At 38.5% G+C, this 23991-nt stretch overlaps 1 protein-coding gene across 3 annotated transcripts; it reads left to right on the top strand.

Annotated features, from left to right (window-relative positions):
• The first annotated feature begins 7894 nt into the window (after positions 1–7894).
• Positions 7895–22840, top strand: prdm1b (PR domain containing 1b, with ZNF domain). Of its 3 annotated transcripts, XM_088328865.1 has the most exons (7): positions 7895–7986; positions 8062–8341; positions 12944–13063; positions 15513–15753; positions 18723–19639; positions 19715–19843; positions 20520–22840. In XM_088328865.1, the coding sequence occupies exons 2-7, from the start codon at positions 8174–8176 to the stop codon at positions 21078–21080; spliced, it is 2136 nt and encodes a 711-aa protein (XP_088184991.1). In that variant the 5' UTR covers positions 7895–7986; positions 8062–8173; the 3' UTR covers positions 21081–22840. The 3 variants fall into 3 exon arrangements, with proteins under 3 accessions (XP_088184991.1, XP_088184994.1, XP_088184992.1); XM_088328868.1 differs by lacking the exons at positions 7895–7986; positions 8062–8341; positions 12944–13063 and adding an exon at positions 15313–15416; XM_088328866.1 differs by lacking the exons at positions 7895–7986; positions 8062–8341; positions 12944–13063 and adding an exon at positions 15326–15377.
• Positions 22841–23991: the final 1151 nt, after the last annotated feature.

Raw genomic sequence — 23991 nt, 5'->3', positions numbered from 1 at the left:
ATATAAATATATACATACACATACATAGAATAGAATAGAATAGAATAAACCTTTATTGTCATTGTTACAAAATGGGTTATCATATTGTGACAACGAAATTGGGCATGGCACTCCAGTACATACATACATACATACATACATACATACATACATACATACATACATACATACATACATACATACATACATACATACATACATACATACATACATACATACATACATACATACATACATACATACATAATTAATGTTTTTTTTAATTGTTTTATACGTTTTATATTGTAGACAGCACATAATGTTGCTCATTCTAAATATAATATCATAAACATATTTTTATTATATATTGTATGTGTTTTTGATTCATTTTATTTTATACTTGTTATATTTTTTTATACTGTGTAGAAGGCACATAATTTTGCTCATTTTAAATAGTTTTTGATCAGATAAGTTATATCCAAACAGAATTTCATATTTTTCAGTTTATGTCAAGAAACAAGAAAATAAGATTTGACGAACAGCAAAATCCTTTGCTAACAGAAGTAGAAATTTCTCTTGGAAAGATGAATATATATATATTATATATATATATATATATATATATATATATATATATATATATATATATATATATATATATATATATATATATATATATATATATATATATATATATATATGTATATAACTCTATGGTTGTTTTAAACACCCGTGTTTCATATTTGGTAAAAATGAAAATGGAAAATGTTTTAAACAAACTGGGTTTATGTTGGTCCTTAAGACCAAGGATGAATAGTATTTTCTATATACGCCAATGCAGATTTTCATCATTTTAAATAGAAAATAAAAACAGTATATTAAGTATTTAACAATCCCTTTATTGCAAAATAAGCTACAGCTTGATCACACGATGACAATATATCTTGAGGATTTATAGCTTGACCCATTAAGATTAAAAAAAGACAAAACTCACAAACACAGATGCTTCTTGAAAAACAACTAATGTAATAACGCCATCTTACATATTTAAGGTTTGCTGTGAGTGTGGATAATCCCCCGCATTTAAAGCGATCTGATGGAAAAACTAGGCTGACCGGTCGGTAAACAACAAGGCGCTTTGAAAAGTAACAATGCAACAACAGTCTTTAATCCTCTTTTTTCTGTTATGTTGCCGATCAGCTTTTACTATTTACCCGGACAAAGATTCTGATCAAAGACGTGAAAACAATGACTGACAGACGAGATAAAAGACAACAAAAAACAAAAAATAAAACCCAAAAAAACAAGACAGGTAGGCAGGAATTATGATAATGAATTGTTGAATGTCACTTTTTCTCATGAAAATTGTATCCGTTGACCGTTTTTTAGCGTTATTTGAGTAATGTAGCAAATTCAAACCAATAGTGCGATATGGAAGTTTCTGTTATTTGGAAAGTTTGCGGACATGGGGGAAACGACACAGGAATTGAGCATTTCACGAGTAGGTTTGATACAATTTTTTTCGTGAGGGATAACAATTCTCAACACTTGAGTAGTAATCAATATCAATACATGTAGAAATTCCACTGTTTTTTTTTAGTTCACTCTGAAAAAGCCTGGTTTGATTCCTGAAAAAAAAAACGTAATATCCCAAACTGTTTCACATTTTTTAATCATTTCTCCAATTTCTTGGTAACTGATAAGTTTATTCTGTTTTTAATATTGGGCCCTAGCAAATGAGATCACATTGGATGCAGGTTTGTTATTTTGACTATTGTACCTCTCTAGTTTTTTTTTTGTTTTTTTTTACTATTGTGCACTGTTTACATCATTGTGACTAACGTGAATCGTGGTGTTGTTCAGGGCGGATCTACTTTTGTAACCTAGGATATTTAGTAAAAAGGAAAGGATAAGGCAAGGGATTTTACAACAGTTATGTGTTTCTCATCTGAGGGTTAGGACCTCTCCTGTTCTTGGAAGTTTGAAATGCATTGTTGTAGTCCCTCCTTATTTTGAGTGTATATTAAACTACAAATTTAATAGAAATGTTTGTGAGAGGGCAGCTGATACTGGTATCAAAAGCCGCCACATGTACGGATATCTTAAATAAGGCTGATCTCGTTCCTGATACTGATACCTGTATCGTATCCCCCAAAAAGAATCACACTGTGAAGAATAGGGCCAGATTGAAGAATAGAATTTTTTTCTGTTATTATTATTGATGGTCGCATTCACTTGTCATTGTTCCAGGGTCTAAAGGAACTTTAGAGCATGGATGATGACGCAGATGATACAGAAGGAAAACTGTAAAATTTTTGAAAGATAACTTCCTGTTCAATTCTCTTCAAAGTATATGTGGGGTCTTAAAGAGTGGTGTACAAGTCACAGAGACGAGATTATTTTTACTTTCTTTTTAACTGAAATACAATCGTAGCACAACTTAATGAATGAGAGAGACTGCCAAGATGACTCACCGGGACATGGCTTTTATTTTCCCCCCAAAAAACTATTCTTCTCACAAAAATAGATTGTGAATTGTCTGCTGAAAACAATTAAAGTTGCCCTTGATTGTTGGCATAGTATTTATCATACGTTTCTTAGGATATGAGCAGGATTGTAAACGACTCATTCTCATGTTTGTAATTTTAGCCTTTACGTCGTTGGCAGAACATTTTGCATACTTTTCCCCCATTTTGATATTCTTTTAATTGGGTTTTATAATTAAATATGAAGAACAACAATCAAAATCCTCAGCCACAGCAAGCTAGTAGATCATTTTTCTTTTAACACATTTTGTTTTTGTTTTAATGAATAAATGAAATTTTAAAAATATGATTTAAAACTTTTAAAGATAAAAATAAACCACAAAAATAAATTACTGTAAACAAAAAATGTGTTTCGAAAACATTTAGAATCATCCAGGATAATTTGGGCAACGTTTAAGAATTGTGTTCCTTTTTTAAAAAAATATGAAAAAAGGTCAGATTATGGTTAGAAAAAGGAAAAATATTGTTTTTAGATTTACAAAAATTTTATTTCATAAATTCACAATTTCCATTAATTCAAAATATTATAGGTGGATTTGTATTGATACCAGGTGTCGTATTAAGCAGATACGAGGCCACACTTCAATATTAATCAATATATTCACAAAATACTGTATTTCACATATTTTTAGGAAGTTAGTCAGGGACGACCACATCACGTTTACTGCCGGGGGAAAGGCAATTTGTTGCTGTAGAAGCAACCCATTCGTAGCCTGGGACGTTCCAAAACAGCAGAGCTTATAACAAAGATGGGAGAAGCTGTGAGGAAGCAACTGGCGGATGGCCGAGCGAGGATCTATCTGAGCCAGTTTCCAGGCAAATACAAAGTATGGTGCTATCAGCACAAACTCTGCCATCGCGCCATATGTCCACTGAAGAGAACCGAGGTCCCTTCCTCACTGGCAAGCGAACTGGAGTGGCTGGCGAACTCCTTTTATAGGAAATGGCTGGGGCTGCCAAGATGCCTCTCAGATGTGGGTCTTTTCGGTCGGAACATACTTTAATTGCCGCTGGATTCCATCAGCCTGAATTACAAGAAGGAGATAGCCCGGATGGTTTTGGAGTTGAGAGAATCCTCCAACCACCTGGTAAGGGCAGCGGGCCCCCAAGTTCAAACAGGAAGGAGGTGGAAGGCAGAAAAAGAGGTCGACCAGACAATCGACTAGCAAAAATATCGAAGGGTGGTCGTCAGAGTCCAAGTGGGCGAGCAGGTATTGGGCGGGGCGATGCCCCCCCTCTTTTAGTCAAACACCACTGCCCATCACTCATCAAACATAAGAAGGTTCCTCTCATCTGCCCGAGATTGGAAGATGATAGTGGACCTCAAGAGGCCGTTGCAGTTTCCCACGAGGTCAGTGTAACATAAATGTGGCTAGACATAGTGCTGTCGTCGGGTAACCAGCAAGAATGTCCTCCTTGTGGAGCTAACTGCCCCTTGGGAGAAGGGTATAGAAGCCGCATACGAGAGGAAATGGGGCCAAATACAAAGATCTTCCGACCGAGTGCAGTGAGGCAGGCTGGAAGACAACTGTTTTTCAGTTAAGGTAAGGTGCAGGGTTTTTTTGGGCTCGTCAACCTTTCGCCTGCTTAGAGACGTGGGTTGCATAGGAGCTGGCCACCGGAGAGCATCAAAGGAGCTGAAGAGGAGGCAGAAAAGGGCAGCTTCTAGCTGTGCCCGCGGAGGAAGGATAGGAGTTGGGGGCCATTAAACAACTCCCATGGCATCAGTAAGGGTTGGCAACTAAAACAGACAGTTCTGGTTTCTGTTGTTACCAATTGCAGGAAAAGCCTGATCTGACTCGCATAAAGCACCTTCATCATCCGGTTGCTGTTGTTTTTTGGTTCAAAGCGTCATAGTGCTCTTCAGATATTCAACGGACATCGGCCTTGACGGACAGCAGTGTGTGACAATACTGATACTAGATCCTAAACCACTTCGCTTTGCTTGCTTGGCTCACATCATCTGGCCAGCAAGTACATACAAAAAAGTGGCTATAGCATTCCAGTAAGTGTGTGCATTCCATGGTGATTTTTTTCTTACTATACTTTGTTTATATTTGAGACAAATCTCTCTCCATATAGGTGTTGAATAAAATGATGGTAATATGGACCCTCCATTTTTTGTTGCGAGATGTGCTTTGCATTACAATTTACCATTTGGAAATGCTACCTTAATGGCCCATAATTAATGTCCATAAGTGATGCACAATCATTGCCTTAATCCACATTTCATAGTGCCCTTTTTAGTTGTAGCACGCATCCGACCTCATGGGCAGGACCAGTATGGGGTGAAGACTCTTCATAGGACAAATTAATGTGAGCTGCTGTTAATAACAAAGGAAGAAATGTGATGGCAAAGCGAAGCCACCACAAAGCAATGTCGGTGTCATTTTTAAGCAAATTTTTTGTTAAACATGGCAACAATTTCCAGAATTTACAAGCACTTCACCTAAAATGCTAAAACTTTTGAAAAAATATAGCATTAAAATTCAAGCATTTGCAAGGATCAAGCACCCGTGAGAAGCCTGCATTTAGTCTGTAATTGTTTCATAGTTGGAACCTTTTTCCACAAAGCCCTGTAAGCAAACCGTTGCACAACTTCTTCAGGTGGTGGCATCTCCTACTATCCCTTCCTCAGACAGCTTCACATTTAGCTGACATAAGTTCCTTCTTCACTTGATCCTTTCATCTGGTCTGAACCATGACCTGTCCCTGCCCCCACCCAACAAGTTACCCAACAGTTTGGAAAAGTGTGTCTGTGCCACACATAATAAGATCTCACCCAACCGACTTGCCACTTGCCTCGCAGTTTCTGGACTTGAGCTCATGAGCCCTGAGCCTAGACTGTCTGCAATTAGAGAAATTAGCCCAGTCGAGTTCGAGCCATCGAGATTCCCATGCGGTCATGCACGCGTGCACGTAATCGTGCACGGTTTTTCCCCCCCAACACGCCACACGCCGCTCCAAGAATAAGCGGTCTCGCCATATGGCGGCCAATTTGTGGGGGTGATGTTGTTTCTTTAATTTTGAAAGATACAAAAGTTTTTCTTTAACTTTTACCAAATTAAATGTACAATTTGAAACAAAAAAATCAAGTAAAAGATTAATTGTTGACAATAATCATTGCTGTTACTATTGTAGCACGTGTTTTTTTCCTATTATATTATTTGGTTTTAGACAAGTACTGACACTAAAAAAAAACATCCCCCCCAAAAGATAGGACGAACGACCCCAAAACAACCCAAAAATTACCTTAAAAAAAAACACAGAATTTACCAAAAACAACTGAAATATATTTGAAAATAACAAAAAACAAACCTGAAAAACAATTTCAAAATTATTTTTTTCAATAATATCATTAATAGTAGTATGCCAACTTTGTTTCTTCCAATTAGAACTATTACGTACTGTATATGCAAGTGCTGGTACGAGACATTGGTATCAAGCAGATACAAGGACATATTGCACGTCTTTGGTACTTCTACTGATACTGATATCAAGTGAAGACATATAAATTCAAGATAATTTGCTAAATTGGAATATAATAGCGCTGTGATTTTATGAAATCATTAATTAATTATTATTAATTATTAATAATAAGGCATTTGGTATTGGTCCCGGTGAGTTATGAAAAGTTGAGTACTTGCTCCGTTTTTAAAAAGCTTTAAGGCGCAGTAATTATAATTATTAATTTTTATTATGACAATGACTAATTATATATTAATAGTATTAGTTTTTTTAATTCCATTATTTTTTTCTTTATTTGATTTATTGATTTTGTGTTTTTATGGTTTTCATTTTAGATGTATTAATGTTATTGATGTATTTATTTTAGTCATATTCATTTTATTTATTATTATATTATATTTAATTATTCATTAATTTGAATGTTTAACATATTGTCATGATTACTGATGCGGGGCACCTGAGTCTGCTCCGTTAGTGCCAACGGCCTCGGACGCTGATTGGCTGCTGATCTTTTTTAAACCCGAGTCTTCCTGTCAACAATTGTCAGTTTGTCTGTGAACCTCAGCCACCCGCTAGGCAAGCACTTTTCGACCCTGACTCAATCCTGTCCTGATTCCCGTTTGATTCCCGGTGCCGACCTCTTTTCTGAACCGGTTTCTGTTTCTGCTCCTCCGTCCTGGCCATCGACCTGTTTTTTCCCCGCTCTCAACACTGCAATCGCTCGCTACGGAGGTGCCATTTCCGCGTTCCAAGCGATCTGCTAGCCGTGACAGACGATCACCGGATCGTTGGTGCAAGCCCTTTCTTCCTTCTAAATAAAGCTGAGTAAAACAAACGCAAGTAGGTCCCGTCTCCGTTCCTGGTCTCTGACACATATGTGTCTTTACTATTGTTAAAAAGGTGATCAACTGGCCACATTTTAATGTATCATTATTCTATTGATACTGGTATATAATTATACTTGTGTGAGTACAATTTGACTATTTTTTATTTCATACAATTTGACAGAAATATGCAAAGTTGGCGTTTTTAGGTCTGGGTCGAAAGTCATTAAGACAATTTGGTATTGTTGAGTATTTAAAATGTGGTATTAATTATCACTAAATATTGTTATTAATACAAAGTATTATTATTAATAATAATGCAAATATTACCATTAAAGCCAATGTTAGTAGTTAAATAAGCTTATCAACTATTCCTGAAAAGAAAATGACTTGCTAAAAGATCAAAAACAGTACACGTTATGTGCTACTCGTTCCAGATACTTTCAGAGGTATTTATAACAGGCAGGTGAGTATGACCATGCGTGCTCATCTGAAAGTAACCGGGATGCAAACGAGACAGTTCTCTTAAGTGGCCTTCCTGTGCACTAAGGTGACCTGACCTAGATCGGACCCAAGTAAAAATCACAAAAGGAGCCTATAAGCTTTGCTGGATGTTTAGCAGTAAAAACGGAATGGAAAGAAATGTAATTGTTTGTATCGTATTTATAAAATATATGCAACTTAACTGTGGGGAAGTGAGATTCAGAATATTAGTTGTCAGTTTTAGATATAGGTCAAGGAGATACAGTGGCAGCAGAATGCTCATTAAGTGGCAAACCGGGCAAAATTGTCCAAGTGTGTTTCCAGTGGCAACAGGCTGACCATCTGCTTCTCTTTTATTCATTCATTATCATCTGGTCTTTGTGTGTGTGCAAAAGCGTGTGTCTTGTGTGTTGTGTACATGTGGGCATACATCACAACAGCCACTTGCTGGACCAAGTGAGCAACGTCACCAATGTTGTTGTCCTTAAGCAACAGTCGCGTGTCAGATGGTCACATCACGTGAGCACCGATGATCGCTATTGGTCGCGCTGCCCGGCTAAAAACGCTTGGCGCAATACAGGTTCAAGAGTTTCTAGAGAGGCCGCAGGATCTAAAACAGGAGAAGTCATGTCAGGGATGGCCTAACCAAAGAAATGAGACTCCAACAGCTGAATGAATGTGCACAAGTGAGATTCGGATTCTTTATCATCACACTTGAGAAACGTTTACAGTTGTGGTGCTGATCTGGTTTCTTTTTACAGATCCTGGGCTTTAATAACCATACCTAAGACCGAGGGAACCGAGCCACAAACAGACCAAAGCTTAACTGGATAAACCAAAGCGACACGTCACCCATATACCGAGGTGTCCGAAATGAAGGGGGATAGCACGCAAGGAGATATGAGCACGTGGAGGGAAGTGGACTTCGCTCTTAACTGCACCTACATTGTTCCGGATCAGGTGTCCAACCCGAACTTCAACCTGCCAAAAGCGATGACGTCGGTACCGCGTAACCTGTCATTCGGCTACAGCAAAGACGAGGTAAGAACAGTGTCAATAGTAGTAATGGGACGCTACTGTGTCTTCATTAAGAACCGATCTATATCACAGATCAATACTTTGTCATCTCTGAAATTTCCAAAATTCCAATCCCGATCCATTCAAGTCTTTTGAATTTATTGCAAAGCATTAAACAAAACCGAAATCTGTATTGACTTTATAGGAAGTTGTATTGTACATCAGAAGAAGTGAGGGGTGGAGTTTCTCAGTCTTTAGGATACTCTAGGTCAAGGGCACCAGCAAGACCCCCAGGAAGACCTAAGAAGCCTGTGGACTGGTTCTGAAAATAGCTTGTTGTGATTTTCTCAGAAATTGAATTACTGAATGGGATCATGAATCATTTACCTGTGTCTTTAAACACCCAGAGCCAACACCACACTAAACAAGCACACAAGACTGTGAAAAATATATAGATCTTGCCTATGTGCAAGATATAGAGCATCTATATTTTTATTCTCAACTCTATTTTTGGAGATATGTTGCTGCTCCTTTTTTTAATCACACTATTGTTCTGATTCCCTTACAAATTAGGCTAGTGTTCAAACACTACCCTGATAACCGCTTTGGCTATCCATCCCAACATTCTTTTTATCTTACTTTTTTTATTTTAAGTGTTTGTTAGGAGTTTGTCCTGGAGTGCCACTTCTGATTGCATCATAAACAATGTTTACTTTGTTATCAATGACAATAAAGAAAAAATCCAATTCTCATTCTAACCATATAGTTATAACGGATGTGGCTATTTTCTTAATGCATTTTAATTTGATACCCTTCGTGATAATCAGGTTGGTGACACCTCCTGTAGGTAGACCCGGTACTTTTCGAATACAGGCCCTTCAATTGAGGCAGTTGATCGGCGCACGTTTCCTTTTAGAGTTGCTCCTGTCTCATGAGTAACAAAAACAAAACGTGGTTGCTGGTGGAATCAAAAACAAGCTTTACTTTCTATTTAAATGCAACCTAGATAAGCCCACACCCACTCGCCCACACGCGCAGACACAACGACGTCAGAGATTCAATCTGCTGATCTTATCACACCTTGTTTGCTTTTTCTATAGCCACACACACCCTATTCGCCTCCCACAGATTGTTCCGCTCAGGTGATTCACACACTTTCATATTACACTTAAGTCAGCTGATTGCTTAGCATTGAAATTCTCATCCAGTAGAATAGCTATAGAGTTGTTTTTCCTTAATTCATAGGTTTAAGGTTTGATCCTAATTTATGATCAATATCCTTAAGCAAAAATCTGAATCCATGGATTATCCGGCTCCTGGTCACCTGTGTGTGAAATGTTTTCGACGCAAAGGACCATTCACCACATGAAACCAGCGAGGCTATTAGGAATGTGATAACCGAAAAACATTTAGTTAAAAAACTTTAAACGTGAGTCCGTGGTATCATTAAGACAGACCAAGGTAGAAGTTTAGTCTACTTTAAGAGGTAGAACTACTATCTTGACCCTTCAGTTTGCAGCACCAAGCGTTGAACAGACCATATGTAAAGGTTGCACATAATTGAAGACAAGGTTGCCCCAAATGGGTTGCAGGGGTTTCACCAAGTCAGACAGATGTACAGGTTTAGTCCACTGATGGCAAATCAAGGGTTAAAAATATATCTCTGGGTGCAACACCTAGCCTTAAACAGACCATTCTTAAGGATCAGGAGAAAAACTTCCAAACAGTCACCTCGCAGTTGCAGGTGTAACCATTAAGACATGTTGACCACCTTAGACACAAGAATGGAGACAGGTTTAGTCTATTAGAGGTACACCTACAATCTTGAAAAATCACATTTTGATGTACAACTCCAAGCCTTGCACAACCATTCTTAAGGAATCCTGGATATTTTTTAAGACAAGGTCGCCAAGAGTTATAAAGGTAGAAGAGTTAAGTTTATTGATAGATATAGAGCTAGAACTACAAAACTTTAGAATGACTTTTTACTGTAGTGTTTTACAATCAAAATTGTGTTGCAGCCAAACATCCTCTTCATCCAAAACTTTTTTTCCTGAGTATCACTTCATGGGTATTTGCATATAACTGTAACTTATAGGTGACACAGTCTTCTTTGCGATTTTCCCTTACCCGCATACATCAATGTTTTCCTATGAAGTAAGCCAACAAGGAAGAATTCAACACAAACAAGCTCTTAATTCTCGTGCTGGAAGCTATCTGGATCCGGGCCAATGTAGTTTCCTTTCTTAAAATATTCCTAGTGTGAAACTCTTTTCTGGATTCGTACCAGCTGGATTAAAACCTTAGTTGAGTTTTTTTTACCTTATACGGGGGACTTCAAAGCTAGACATAAAACCACATATGAAAAATTTTAAGGTCTAAGCTTTCAAAATTTAATCACTCACCTCACAATTATGCATAATGAAAGTTAAAGGGAATTGAGGGGTTGGACTTGAACTATTTTCAGACCTTCCAGGAAGGGTTTGTGAAACATTTTGGATTGTGCTTTTGGGAATTTTTCTAACAGAACATTTGTGGAGGCAAAGGGTACTGTTGATGAGAAAGGGTTCAGATTCATTTTTTTAAGTCATCATCAGGGTCTGTTTGGTACATCAAGAAGCCCTGATTGGGACCTTGTTCATCACATAAGCTGTGTTGGCAAGGTTTTGGTTCTTAAAGTCCAGGGTTCCCTTCTCGTAAGTTTGGGGTATTTCATTATGATAAACCAAACGTTTAGGTGTGAAGTGTGCCATAAAAGCACGTGGCAGATGGGAGAAGCAAGTGCCAGTTACGGGTAGTGGAGGAGTGGGGGCGGTTGTTGAGGAGCGTGTGTTTGGAGGACTGACTGGGCGTGATGGGAAAGATTTAGGTTAAAACCAGATGATTAACTTTCGTTGGGAACAGGCTGGCCAACCAGGCATCAGGCCGCAACCTGGCTGGCGAACAAGCCATTTCCAATTCTGGTAACGGAAATAATGATAAGCGATTGGGGGTTGGGGTGAGTGCGATTGCGTGGGTGCCCTCAAGCTGGCCCAGCCTCCTTCAGCAGATCTTCTGCACACAACCCCCATCCCTAGCTTACCCTCCGCCTTCCTCCCAACAACCTGAGCAGTTGAGCAGCGGTAACGCGGCAGCAACAACGGTTCGTTAGCTACGCAACGCCGGCTTAGCACAATGCGCCCTGTCACAGCAGCTCATAACCTTACTTGAACATGCCCAGTCGCAAACGCCCTTGTCCTCAATGACCTTCTGCCATTTAAAAAAATTTGTTTTTAAACCCAGAAATTCTCTTTAATTATAAAAAAACACTGTGTTTGGGTTTGAGGTCATGTTGTATTCAATAGTTGACCTTTTCACATAGTGTTAAGGAACAATCCTTTGGAAAAGTAATTCCTCAATGGCAGGAAGAGGGAGAGTATGTCTACTTGTCAGGGGACTCGTTGATTGGGTGGGGGGAGGCTTCTTTAAAAAGATGGAACAAAAAACTCCTGAAGACGCCATGGGCCAAGTGTGACACAGATGCTGCAGACTGTTACTTGCATGTGTAAATGAGGTGATGGAGGATTGCATACTGTAAGGTTGCCCCAAGTCTTGTCATATAGTTATGTTAAGTTTTTTTTGTTTATTTTTCCATTGCAAAAATATAGAAAAAATAAAATAAAAACAGCCTTCTACACATAAGTAAAGATGTTTCCTAAAAACATTAGTCTGTAACATATATATATATATATATATATATATATATATATATAAATTTATTTTTTTATTTCTAATTTACTTTCAAATCTCTCAATCTATTTTAAGATGTACTGTAAATTGAAAAGCGGCATAAAAATAATAAAAATAAAAAAGCTAGAAAATCAATTTATACTATTTTTGAAGGGACTCTGTGTATTATCTAGCGCCATCTTGTAGAAAAAAAACTTTTTCTTTAAAAGTCAATATCTATTTCAAAAATTAGCAAAATTATATTAACCATCATATGAATGTGCATTTTTAAAAACTCATAGATCAAGAAATTTATTTTACAGAACATGAACCTCACCGGACAGCACGCCAGCGCAGTGCTTAGCACGTGTGCAGCACAGTTCTGAGGTCATGAGATCGAACCTTCCAGTGTGGAGTTTTCATGTTCTCTCCGTGCTTGCGTGGGTTTCTTCCAGGCACTCCGGTTCCCTCCCACATTCCAAAAACATGCATGTCAGGTTAATTGGCCGGTCCAAACTGTCCCTACTGTAGGTGTGAATAAGTGAGTTGATGGTTGTTTGTCTCTCTGGCTGACAACCAGTTCGGGGTGTCCCCTGCCCACTGCCCGAAGATAGCTGGGATGGGCTCCAGCACCCCCGCGACCCCACTGAGGATAAGCGGTGCAGATAATGGATGGATGGATGAACTTTACCTTACCATGTGTGTTGGATTCAAGTGAAGACTAGGTCAGGGATCAGTAGGGTAATAGGTGAGAGAAAGTGTTCTCTAATTCCATTCACCTGAAAGCAGAAAGTAGGCCAAACTTGGAGCTTTAATTTCCCTTTTTAGCTGTCTGGGTCAACGTGCAGAAGCCCAAACCAGAACCTTCTTAAACTTCGAGATGATCCTTGTTAACTACACATGTGATCTCTTTTCTAGGTGAACGGTGTTTTCAGCAAAGAGTACATCCCTCAGGGAACCCGATTCGGTCCCCTGCAAGGAGACATCTACACCAAAGACAATGTCCCCAAACAGGCCAACAGAAAATACTTCTGGCGGGTAAGAGCGGCAAGTCTATGGATTCTATTTCTAGAAGTGTCTGTTCCGTGAAAATTGACTCATGAGTTCCCAAGATATATAGATTCAAATTAGGGTTGTCCTGCCCTTTTTGATGCCGAAAAGCTTAAGATTTAGCTGGCCATGAGTCACAAATACTTTTAGAGATAGCATTTCGCCATCACTATCCGAAGGTACATCAAGTTTCATTCCAATCCAACTAAGAACAGGAAAAGCCGTCGGTCAACAATAAATAACGCTACAGTTCTCAAGAGCTTATGTTCCCTTTCACCAATATTCCATTATATCTGTTGTGATCTGCCTGGAAGAAGGAACCAAGGCAGGTTGGTTTAAAAAAAAAAAAAGATTTTTACAAAACCTAATACAACATAACAAACCAAAATAATGCCAAAAGATAAAACTAGAATGGCTGTGCGCCATTAAAGCATCACCTGCATTGAGCTCGAGGTAAATCCCTCGTGTGTTTACGAGACACGAACGGAGAGAAGAACTGAGCATGCGCCTCAGTTTAAACGCTCATCAAGTTTATGTAAATCAGCTAATGCTGTACTGATACACGATCAAAGAGCCAAACTGCACATGAGCCTCTGGTCAAACTTGTAGGAGACATGTTTGGAGAGCAAAACTGCGCGTCAGTAAACCCTCGTTCAGCCTTTCATCTAACACCGTAGAAGAGAGCATTTCTGACCTGTCAATTGAGATTTAACATTTACGATTAACTGCTTGAGAAAGCAAAATGATTCTCTGTGTGTATATTCAGTGGCTCTTGATGAGACCACAGACATCAAGGACACTGCTCAGCTCGCAATATATGTCCGTGGTGTCAATAACAATTTTGAAGTGATGGAGGAGTTGCCTACAGTAATTCCAATGAATGGCCAGACGACCGCTCAAGGAATATTTCACCAGCTGTGTCATGCGATTGAAAAAGACGGTTTTCCATGGAATTGTTTTGTAGGAATGACATCTGATGGAGTCCCATCAATGATAGGGAGAAAGAATGAACTGGTAGCTCCTGGAAAGGGGGGGTGGGTGTCGGAGGCCAAAGCCCTGCACTGCATTCTCCATCAGCAGGCTCTTTGCAACAGATGCCTTAAGTTTGCCTGTCGTTGTGAAATGCATTATCGAAATCAGATTTACGGGCTTAAAGCACACAATCTTCAGTGTTATTTAAGAGGAAATGGAGTCAGAATATGGGGGTGTGCTCTACTTAACGAAGGTACATTGGCTCAGCAGGGGAAACATACCAAAGAGATGTTTTGAGTTGAGAGCAGAAGTTAAAAACTTCATGGAGAAGGAAGGGATGACAGTTCCTGTGCTAAGTGATCCCAAATGGCCCAAGAACTTAGCTTTTCCCACATGAGCTTAATGTACACTTCTCCACTGCTTCTTCCCTCAAGCCAAATTGGGCTCGGCTATATAAGAAGAAGCGCTGCCAGGTCTCTAGCAGCAAGAAGTAGGCAAGAGAAGCCTTGTTCAGAACAGTTCAAGTTATGTGTTATGTTCATTTTCAGATAGTTCAACGTTAAATACCTACTAATACAGACATTAGAAACTAAATGAAATACATTTTTTCTTCTAATCAGCCAGTCAGTAAATTAATACATGGTTTCTTTAGTCGTCTGTATATGCATTTTCATTTATTTATGTAATTTATTATTTTGTGTTAAAAATAAAGGTAGGAGAACGTTGGAATGTTTTGTCATCGTTTTTCTTGTGGAAATCCTGATGCGCCCCAGCCTCACCCTGGCTCTGCCTCCAGGTCAATTGAGTTCGAGATCCCAGCTCCAGGGGGAAATTGAGTGTTAGACTCTGGCAATACCTAGATATTTTATGGAAACTAGAAGAACCTTCACTGAAGCTACATAACTTCAAACCCAAAACCCTCATCAGCGCTTTCCTGGAACTTGCTGCGTCACGCAAATAAATTCACTCCCTAGTGAATTCCCATTCAGTCTTTTCCCCACAAAACAGTATATCCCTTCTGGCCTCAATTTCCTCAAAGTTTACGGGCAGAAGTGGGAAGTCACCGCTCATGAAACAAGTGCAGTCACGTAGATGCTTGTAGAATTTGGCCACCCGCCAACAATAGTTTTTTTCTTCAAAGAGAAGTGGAACTATTTGTGACTGAGAATGATGAGGGTGGAAGGAGAGAGAGAAAGGGAGCGTGACACAGCAATTAGGACCACGCCTCCAAGCTTCAAATACAATGACAGATTGAGCGTTGACACACAAGAGTGACAGACGAAGCAAAACAAGAAAGAGGAGACTTTTACTGTACATGGCCGGGGTGAATGTTCGTACTTTTACTCCCTTTATAACTCTACAAATATGAGTACGATTAATAAAGATTGCAAATATTGTGTTCATTTATATCTTAAAGTGAAAAAACAACCAAAGTAACCCAATGGATTTTTTTTATGTCCTTCAGATTTATAACAACGGGCACCTGCACAACTTCATTGACGGCCATGATGTGCACAGGAGCAACTGGATGCGTTACGTCAACCCGGCACGTTCCATCAGTGAGCAGAACCTAGTAGCTTGCCAGAACGGCCGAGACATCTACTTTTACACCATTCGGCCCGTGGAGCCCAAACAGGAGCTTCTGGTGTGGTACAGTCAAGAGTTTGCCCAGAGGCTGTGCGGTCAGCAGGACAATACCAAGCAAAGTGAGTGCAATCTCATAAGATATATTTATAGAATTCAATAGATTTTATAAATTGAGGTCCAAACTCCATTTTAGCTACCCATGAATTGGTTATTTGCAATGTAAAAAGTTACATACATGAAAATGTGCAAATTATCATCTCCAATGTCATTTATGGGAATATACATCAAATCTAGTTTTAAATAATTAAAGAAAATGTTAACAATTAAGAAATAAGTTAATAGATATAGAAATTTTTAGTTCTGTGGATTGTGAAAATTATGTAAATACAGAAAAAATCTATAAATGCAAACGTAGAAAATATCATGTCTATTTCATCAATAGGAATTTACATCAAATTTAATTCTAAATAATTAGAAGTACATTTGTTAACAATTAACAAATAAATTGCGGTGAAGATATACATTCTTTACGCATATTTTTCCTCTTTTTTCATTAAAGTTCCAATGATCAAAATAGCACACGTTATTCCAAACTAAACATTGTTTAAATCGTCCAAATTATGAGAGCTTTAGTTTTTGTTCTCAAATAATAAACACACTTTCTTAAGATCTATAGAAGAAATATATCAGGGCCTGACACTCCATCGAATTTACACGCAAATGCGACCAAATCTACTTTGTGTGTTTCAGTAAAAAATATATAAAGTCGCAGTACTATAATTGTTCGTTATTTTACAGAACAAGGGATGGAACGAGGTATGACATTTAAACATTGTCATGCTTTAATGCCGAAAATAAGGGTGCTACCAAATAAAAACGTAGTCACATTAGTGATACAAACTTAATAACGGTGTCCTTGATGAAATCAAGTCCCAAGATAAATGACACGACGATCAATCTTTTTATAATGCAGAACAAGGTAGGACCTATGTGAGTGGTCACAGCCCAAAAGGGTTCGAACAACTAAAAAAACATAGTCGCATCAGTGATAATGACTTAATAATGATGTTCTTGATTGAATCAAGTCCCCTAAAAAAATAACACTATGCCCAATCTTTTTGTAATACAGAAAAAGGCATGACCTATTAATACAGTCATGCCTTACTGCCCAAAATAAGGGTGCAACCAACTAAAAATATAGTCGCATCAGTGACACTTTTCTAATAATGCGACCACATTCCTATGCAACCGACGAAAAAACATTGTCGCATCATCAGTGATACAAAGTTAAATGCCCCCCCAAAAAGACACTACGATCTTTTCGTCATAAGGAAAAAGGTATGAGATACTATTGTGTTTATGACTTATTGTTGCAAAAAAATCAGTACAACCATTTTCCTATGTGATGAGCTAAATAACATAGTAGAATCAGCAACTTTTGTCCCTTTGCCCTTGCTTACGAATTTGCTTATGGTTTTTCCGCCTTTCTAAATCTGATAACATGTACAGAAGAATACTTGAAAGCTCTTTGATACAGACGATGTTTCCCTGCCATGGTGTGTTATTTCTGTTTTGAGATCAAATATTTAAAAAAGGATTACAAACACGCACAATTAAATCATGTAATGTACAGAAATGATGGCTGTTTAAAGGCACATGGTGAGTCATTTTCTAAAAAGATTTTAACCAAACAATACTGCAGTGTCCCGTCATCTAGAACGATTCACCTCGACCACAGTCCAATGACTCATTTCCACTGAATATAAAAATGTGCTGGTATTAAACCCAGGGACTAATGCCAAGGTGTAGTTACATTGCTAAAAAAATGTTTCTAATTGCGCAACACTCTATTTCAAATTAATTTTCCGAAAATGTTATGACCCACTTTAGCTTCAAGGTCACAGCAAAAGAAATATCAATACAATCAAGTTAGTCATGGAAATCGGATCGTCGCCAATAACACAAATAGAGACAAAAGACGCAGCAAAAATGCTGACGCATTGCGCAAACGATCCGGTAATAATCTGTTCGGAGGTGCAGACGTGACATGACACATCACTACTCATTTAACCGCTGAACTATTCTCCCACGGCTGCTTTGCGACTTCATTGACAAACAGAAACCTAATGTTAAGGGGTTAATGTGTTATGAGTCAAACCTGATACTACTATCATTTACCATTACTGGGAGTGCTGTATGTGGTTGGACTTAGAATGTATATGTCTCGACATGTCATCATATTGGAATATATTAGGGGGTCTAAATCTGGTCCTTGAGAGCCATTATCATATATTTGTTGTAGGATATTTTTGTTCAACGGCCGTTAACCATTTTTTGAAGCTGGGACTTACATTTTGGATTACATTTTTTGGGTTGTTTTTTATTTTTACCAGCAGGGCCTGATTTCCTTTTTATCTTTTCAAATACGCACACAAAAATCAGCAGATGTTTTGGTTTTTATGTATATATTTTTGAGATTTTATAAATACATGAAAATTGCAATAAATCAGTAATTTTTTGAATGTATTAGCATTTGTGGTGACAAATCAACAAGGCAGAAACTCTACCTGACTGTACTTTGTATTTTGTCATTGTAAAAAAAAAACATTTCCGTGATGTTAAGTTATAAGCAAATATAACATAAAGAAAAAAAATAGTATCTGGAGCATTTTGTTTAGTTTCAAATTCTCACCACTTCTGAAAGACTTTTTACAAAACAGTGCTGTTCATTGCCCCTGTTTTAGATGTCTCCCTCCTTGAGCACACATGATTTTAAGCATCAACTTATTAGAAAGCGCCTATACCTTTTACTCAGGGGGTTGAAGTAAAACATCTAAAGTGGAAGGAGAGTGGCCCTTGAAAGCATAATTTGGACAATCCAATGAAATGTGACGAGCTACACTCTTTTAGAGACCTGATTCAAATAGTCAAAATGATCTTCTTTTTGCATAGTTATCATCATTATCATATGAATTAGGTCTTTATGAAGAGAAACCATCTAAGAAGTGCAGAATAAGGGTCCTGAGGACCACAGTCTTTACATGTATTGTATTGTTTGGATTGAGGATTTTTTTTGTGGCAATTGCAGAAAACATGAATGTTGACGAGGAGTACGAAAAACCCAAACTTCACGTCCCTCAGCGGACTTGGCCCAAAGAAAAGACAAAGGAAGACTTGAAAGAAGAACAAAACGACGAAGAAGTAGATGTGGAGATGTTGGGACGAGACACCCCTCCCGATTCTCCCGATAACCAAATCATGGATTTCAGCAAAAAGATCCAAAAAGAGGAGAGGATAGACAGGGAGCAGGAAGACCGTGGCTTCAAAGCATCCACCCAGCCTGAACAAAGAGGGCAAAGTCATGGGATGAATCCTGCATTTGTACCTGAACACCTCTCAGCACTATCATCTGATGAAAGAAATCTGCCCCTTCACCTTCATGGCCTCTATGGCCATAGGGAAGGGCTGGTGTCATCTTACCCACTTTACCCTCAATCAAGACCTCTCCACCCGACCTACCAGCTCATTCCTCCCTTCCCCTCTACCTATCCTCGCTTCCTTCTCCCTTCCTACTCCCCTCCATTTCCTGGAATGCTGCCTTCCAGAGGACCCCTGAGGTATGGTAGCTACCTGGGCACTGATGGAATCCCCTACCCTCCTCTCAGCAGCCCTAACCTACTTGCAATGTCCCTGCCGTACACTTCATCCCCACAAGGAGGTCTGAAAGAACTAACCCGAAATGTGTCCCCGCCGAGAGGAGCCCCAGCCACACCTGAGCTCTCTCCACTTCCAAAACCAATGACCCAGCTTTCTTCACCTAAACACAGTTCTTTCAGCAGCGAGGAGGCAATGAACTTAACATTGGATATAACCAAAGGCAACTCTGGTCTGCGCAACCGTCCTGGGCATAAATCTTTGCCATACCCTCTAAAAAAGCAGAATGGAAAAATCAAGTACGAATGTAACATCTGCTCTAAGACATTCGGACAGCTTTCGAATCTTAAGGTATTTGCTTTACCTTTATCGATTTCTACTTGTGCTCAAGGGCTCCTTTTTAACATTGTTTTTTTGTGATCATAGGTCCACCTCAGAGTGCACAGTGGCGAGAGACCTTTCCAGTGCAACTTGTGTAAAAAGAGTTTCACTCAACTGGCTCATCTGCAGAAGCATCACCTGGTCCATACAGGAGAGAAGCCACATGAGTGCCAGGTAGGCAATTTTCTCCCTTAACTAAAGAGGTTATAGATTATCTTTGTGTTAACCCCCAAAAGTACACAAAAACTTGTGGATCGGATGACTCTAAAGTATTGATACAAAATCACAAATTTTGCCATGGGGCAGAAAATAAAATTGAAATGTCTCAGAGAAACCAACCAAAACATATTAATCTTTAAGCGAGTAAACTGGAATATCCGTGTCTGTGTACTACAAGTCCCAAGGTGCTTTGGGGCATTAAAATATCCCGCATGAGGGAAACTGCTTGTGCACACAAGCAATCAGCTTGTTCAAATGTGTATAGTTGCACGAACAATCGGATAACGAAAGGACTAACCCAACTATTTCCGCCAGAAAACTCACGGTCGGATGAAGACCTTAATTGGATTGCGTCAGTTTACATGTCTTTTCATAATCAATATACTGCAATATTTTGTTTCCAATCGGATGATTGCCTGCATGAAAACATAAACGCTGTTACTCATTAGCGTTTGACTGCTTTTGTTTAAATACGAGACAAAGTAAGGTTTAGTGCTGTCAAGAAGAAAACCGGATGAACCACAAGATTACGCAGTACCATTCGGTATCCAAAATAACATATGTTCCTACCCTTGACGTCAAAGGAGGTCCTTTGAAAAGCCTTTGACAACAGTTTCCCTTTATTTTCCAGGTGTGTCAGAAGCGCTTCAGCAGCACCAGCAACTTGAAAACTCACCTCCGACTCCACTCTGGGGAAAAACCGTATCAGTGCAAACTGTGCAGCACCAAGTTTACGCAATACATCCACCTGAAGCTTCACCGCCGGCTTCACAGCAGCCGTGACCGACCTTACCGGTGCCAGGAGTGTTCCCAGGCCTTTTTCCACTCTTTCTCCCTCCACATTCACCAACGAAGCTGCCGACACCCTAACTCCGGGTCAGCTGGCATGAAAGATATGCTGGAGCGCTTTGATGCTAGCCAGGAAGCCGAGGCTCTGATGGACATGGCCTCGGTGGTGGAGGTGGAGGAAGCTGTGGAGAGATGGCTTGCTCGTACCTTGGAAGGCGAGGGGAAGGAAGACCAGAGAGAAGCCAACTTTCTGATGAAGGCTCTGACTGTAGCCATAAATGCACCTGCCGGCCAATCAGAAGCTCAGCACGGCTCCCTGCCAGCCTATCAGGAAAGACCGTCCGTGGTCCATCTCCACAAGCCCTTGGTCGTAAAGCTGGAAGAGCAGTTAGAGGCAACATAAAGGAGATTAAAAAATGGACAATAGCATTAATAGAGAAACCAATGTCGCCAAAAGTAGCCTCTTTTTCGACTGAAGATTTTTTTTATATTCATTTACTTCCAAGGCCACTGGAGCACAGGAAAATACATCCAAGATTAATTTTACCCAGGCTGAATGAGTTAATTAGAGAAGTACCAAAATAAGAACATTCCAAAGACTGCATTAGTTACAAGCACTATATGCAGATCTTTCTTCCTTTCATTGAATAATATGAAACTGAAAACGGGAGGAGGTTGTTAAACTGTGAAGTCATTTGATTTTACTAAGATAGTTTGTTTTTGTGTTAACTTATTTTCTTAGAGAGCTTTATTTATTTAGTTTTATTTTTGGGTCTATTTGATGTTAGGAATAAAAATGACTCAGGAAGTATCAACGTCTTAGTTTACTGATGGGGTCACCAATGGGAAGCTTGCAGAGTGGTTCTGAAAACAACTTACTATCATATATGAAATTTCAAAACAAGAACAATGGAATGAATTATTGGTCCAATCTGTTTTCTTAATTTAATTAGAATAAGTTGAATATGTCATTGCTCTTTGAACTTTTCCAAGGAAAACGGTTTTGTGGTTGACTATTACAGACAAACTCCTAATAGATAGATGGATAGATGGGTACTTTATCCATCCCCGTAGGGAAATTCACACTTCCAGCAGTATCCTTTTGTTGTTTATTAACAGATTAACAGGATGGCCTAGGGGTGCTGTGTTATAGTTTAGCAACAGCAGAGTGGATGACATCACACGCTAGGCCAAAAGTTCGACACATTTACCATGAATACAGACGGTACCGAAGGATTAAAACGCCGCTAGCCGCTTAGCCTTCTCCTTAGCTTCGGCTCTGCATCCACGATAGGGCCCCCTCATCACGCCGGGACGAGAATTCTTCAGGGCAAAGAGTTGATTCCTCGAATAAACCCATTTTTCTATAGAGATAGGATAGAAAGTAATCCAAAGTGTAGTTGTTCAAACGGGATAAAAAACACCAAAGATAGAAGCAAACACTTAAAACAATAAATTACAAGAAAAGCTAAATAACACGGAGCTGCTGGAAAGGCTGCCTCTCGCGGCAGCGCCTATGATGTCAAACTACAGTAATAATAACATAGTTACTTCATAGTATTAGCAGTTGTTTTCTTCATATCATACTAAATGCCCTATGCAATAATCAATAAAAAAATGTTCTCAACTTAAACAAAGTTGGTGACCCCTGGTTTACTGTAATATGCTTTACTTTGTGTTTTGTGTGCACGGCATGTCTGGCTCGGATTACTTTAATTTATTAATTTATTTATTCATGAAAAACAATCTTATGTTTGTTTCATGTCGAAATGAGCTTTTGCCAAAACTTAGAATAGTAACATTGTTTTTGTAGATTCATTTCACAACACTTTCATAAAAAACTTAATTGACATTATTGTCCAATTCCAATTTTTCTAAGCTTATTCTGATTTCATTTGAATCAAAATGTGAGTAAAAAGGAAAAAAACACAATTGGCTTCAGGTGCGAACTAAAGCCTAATGTTTGGAAAAGTAAAAACGGTATGTATTATTGGGATTTTCTAGTTTTTGTTTTTTTTTCAATTTTGTTTGTTTTTGTACCAGGTTGACCATATAGGGTTTTGTCGCGAACAAGTTTGAGATTGTCAGAATTTATATGTGAGAAATTATTTTGATGATGCTTTTATATGATGTAGCGTAATAAAGATATTGTTTCTACAAAAATTGGTCTGTGAATTTATTATATAAAGGATACCATTGGGTAAAGCATGAACCGACAACAGTTATGTCTGTCTTTTTGAACCAAAAATCTCTTTTTTTTCATTGTGGTCACAGCAAGGTTTTGTGATTTAACTCCACCATTCACAGAAATAAATCACCTATATTGAGGTAAGATGATAAGGTAAAACTACTCAGAAATAACACTTTGGAAAAATTTGCTAGCTAACTAATAATTGTATATGTATTTAGACAGACAGACGGACAGACAGTTAGGGTTTTTTTCTAGTGGCTATGTAGATGGCAAGGTAAATACATGTACAACTATCTAGCAAGAAATATAGCTAGTAACTAGCTAACAAGCTAGTCATATAATTATTAGCTATTTAACTATTGTAGCTAGATTGATATAAGGAGAAAAATCATAGCTAGTTAGTTAGTTAGATAGATATATAACTATATACAGTAGAGAAAATAAGTATTTGAACACCCTGCTATTTTGCTATTTCTCAAACTTAGAAATTAATGGAGAGGTCTGAAATTTTCATCGTAGGTGCATGTCCACTGTGAGAGAGATAAACTAAAAAGATAAATCCAGAAATCACAATGCATGATTTTTTAACAATTTATTTGTGTGATACAGCTGCAAATAAGTATTTCAACACCTGTGTATCCTCTAGAACAGTGGTGTCAAACTCATTTTAACTCGGGGGCCACACCACAGAACAAACATTCTCTCAGGGGCCGGACTAATGAGGAAGGAAGAATGAAATGGACAGAAAGAAAAAAAGAAAGAAAGAGAGAAGGAAATGGAGAAAGAAAAAAAGAAAGAAAGAAAAAGAAAGAATGAAAGACTAATAGATTGAGGAGAAAGAAAAGAGAGAACGAAATAAGAGAAAAAGAGGGAGAGAAAAAGAGAGAGGGTGGGACAAATAAAAAAGAGAAAGGGAGAAAGAAAGAGAGAGAGGTAAAAAAAGAGAGAGAGATAATATGAGAAACAAAAGAGAAAAAAGAAATTGTGAAAGAGGGGGAAAGAAAGAGAGAGAAAAAGAAATCCAAATAGAAAGAGAGAAGGGGAGAAAGAGGGGGATGCAAGAGAGAGAAAAAAAACAGAAAAGGAAAAGAGAGCCAAAGAAAGTAAAAAGACAGAGAAGAAG

The sequence above is a fragment of the Urocampus carinirostris genome, chromosome 2, assembly GCF_059441175.1.
Source record: "Urocampus carinirostris isolate Australia breed hairy pipefish chromosome 2, RoL_Ucar_1.0, whole genome shotgun sequence".
Taxonomy (NCBI): Eukaryota; Metazoa; Chordata; class Actinopteri; order Syngnathiformes; family Syngnathidae; genus Urocampus; species Urocampus carinirostris.
This window is presented reverse-complemented; position numbering and strand designations above follow the sequence as displayed.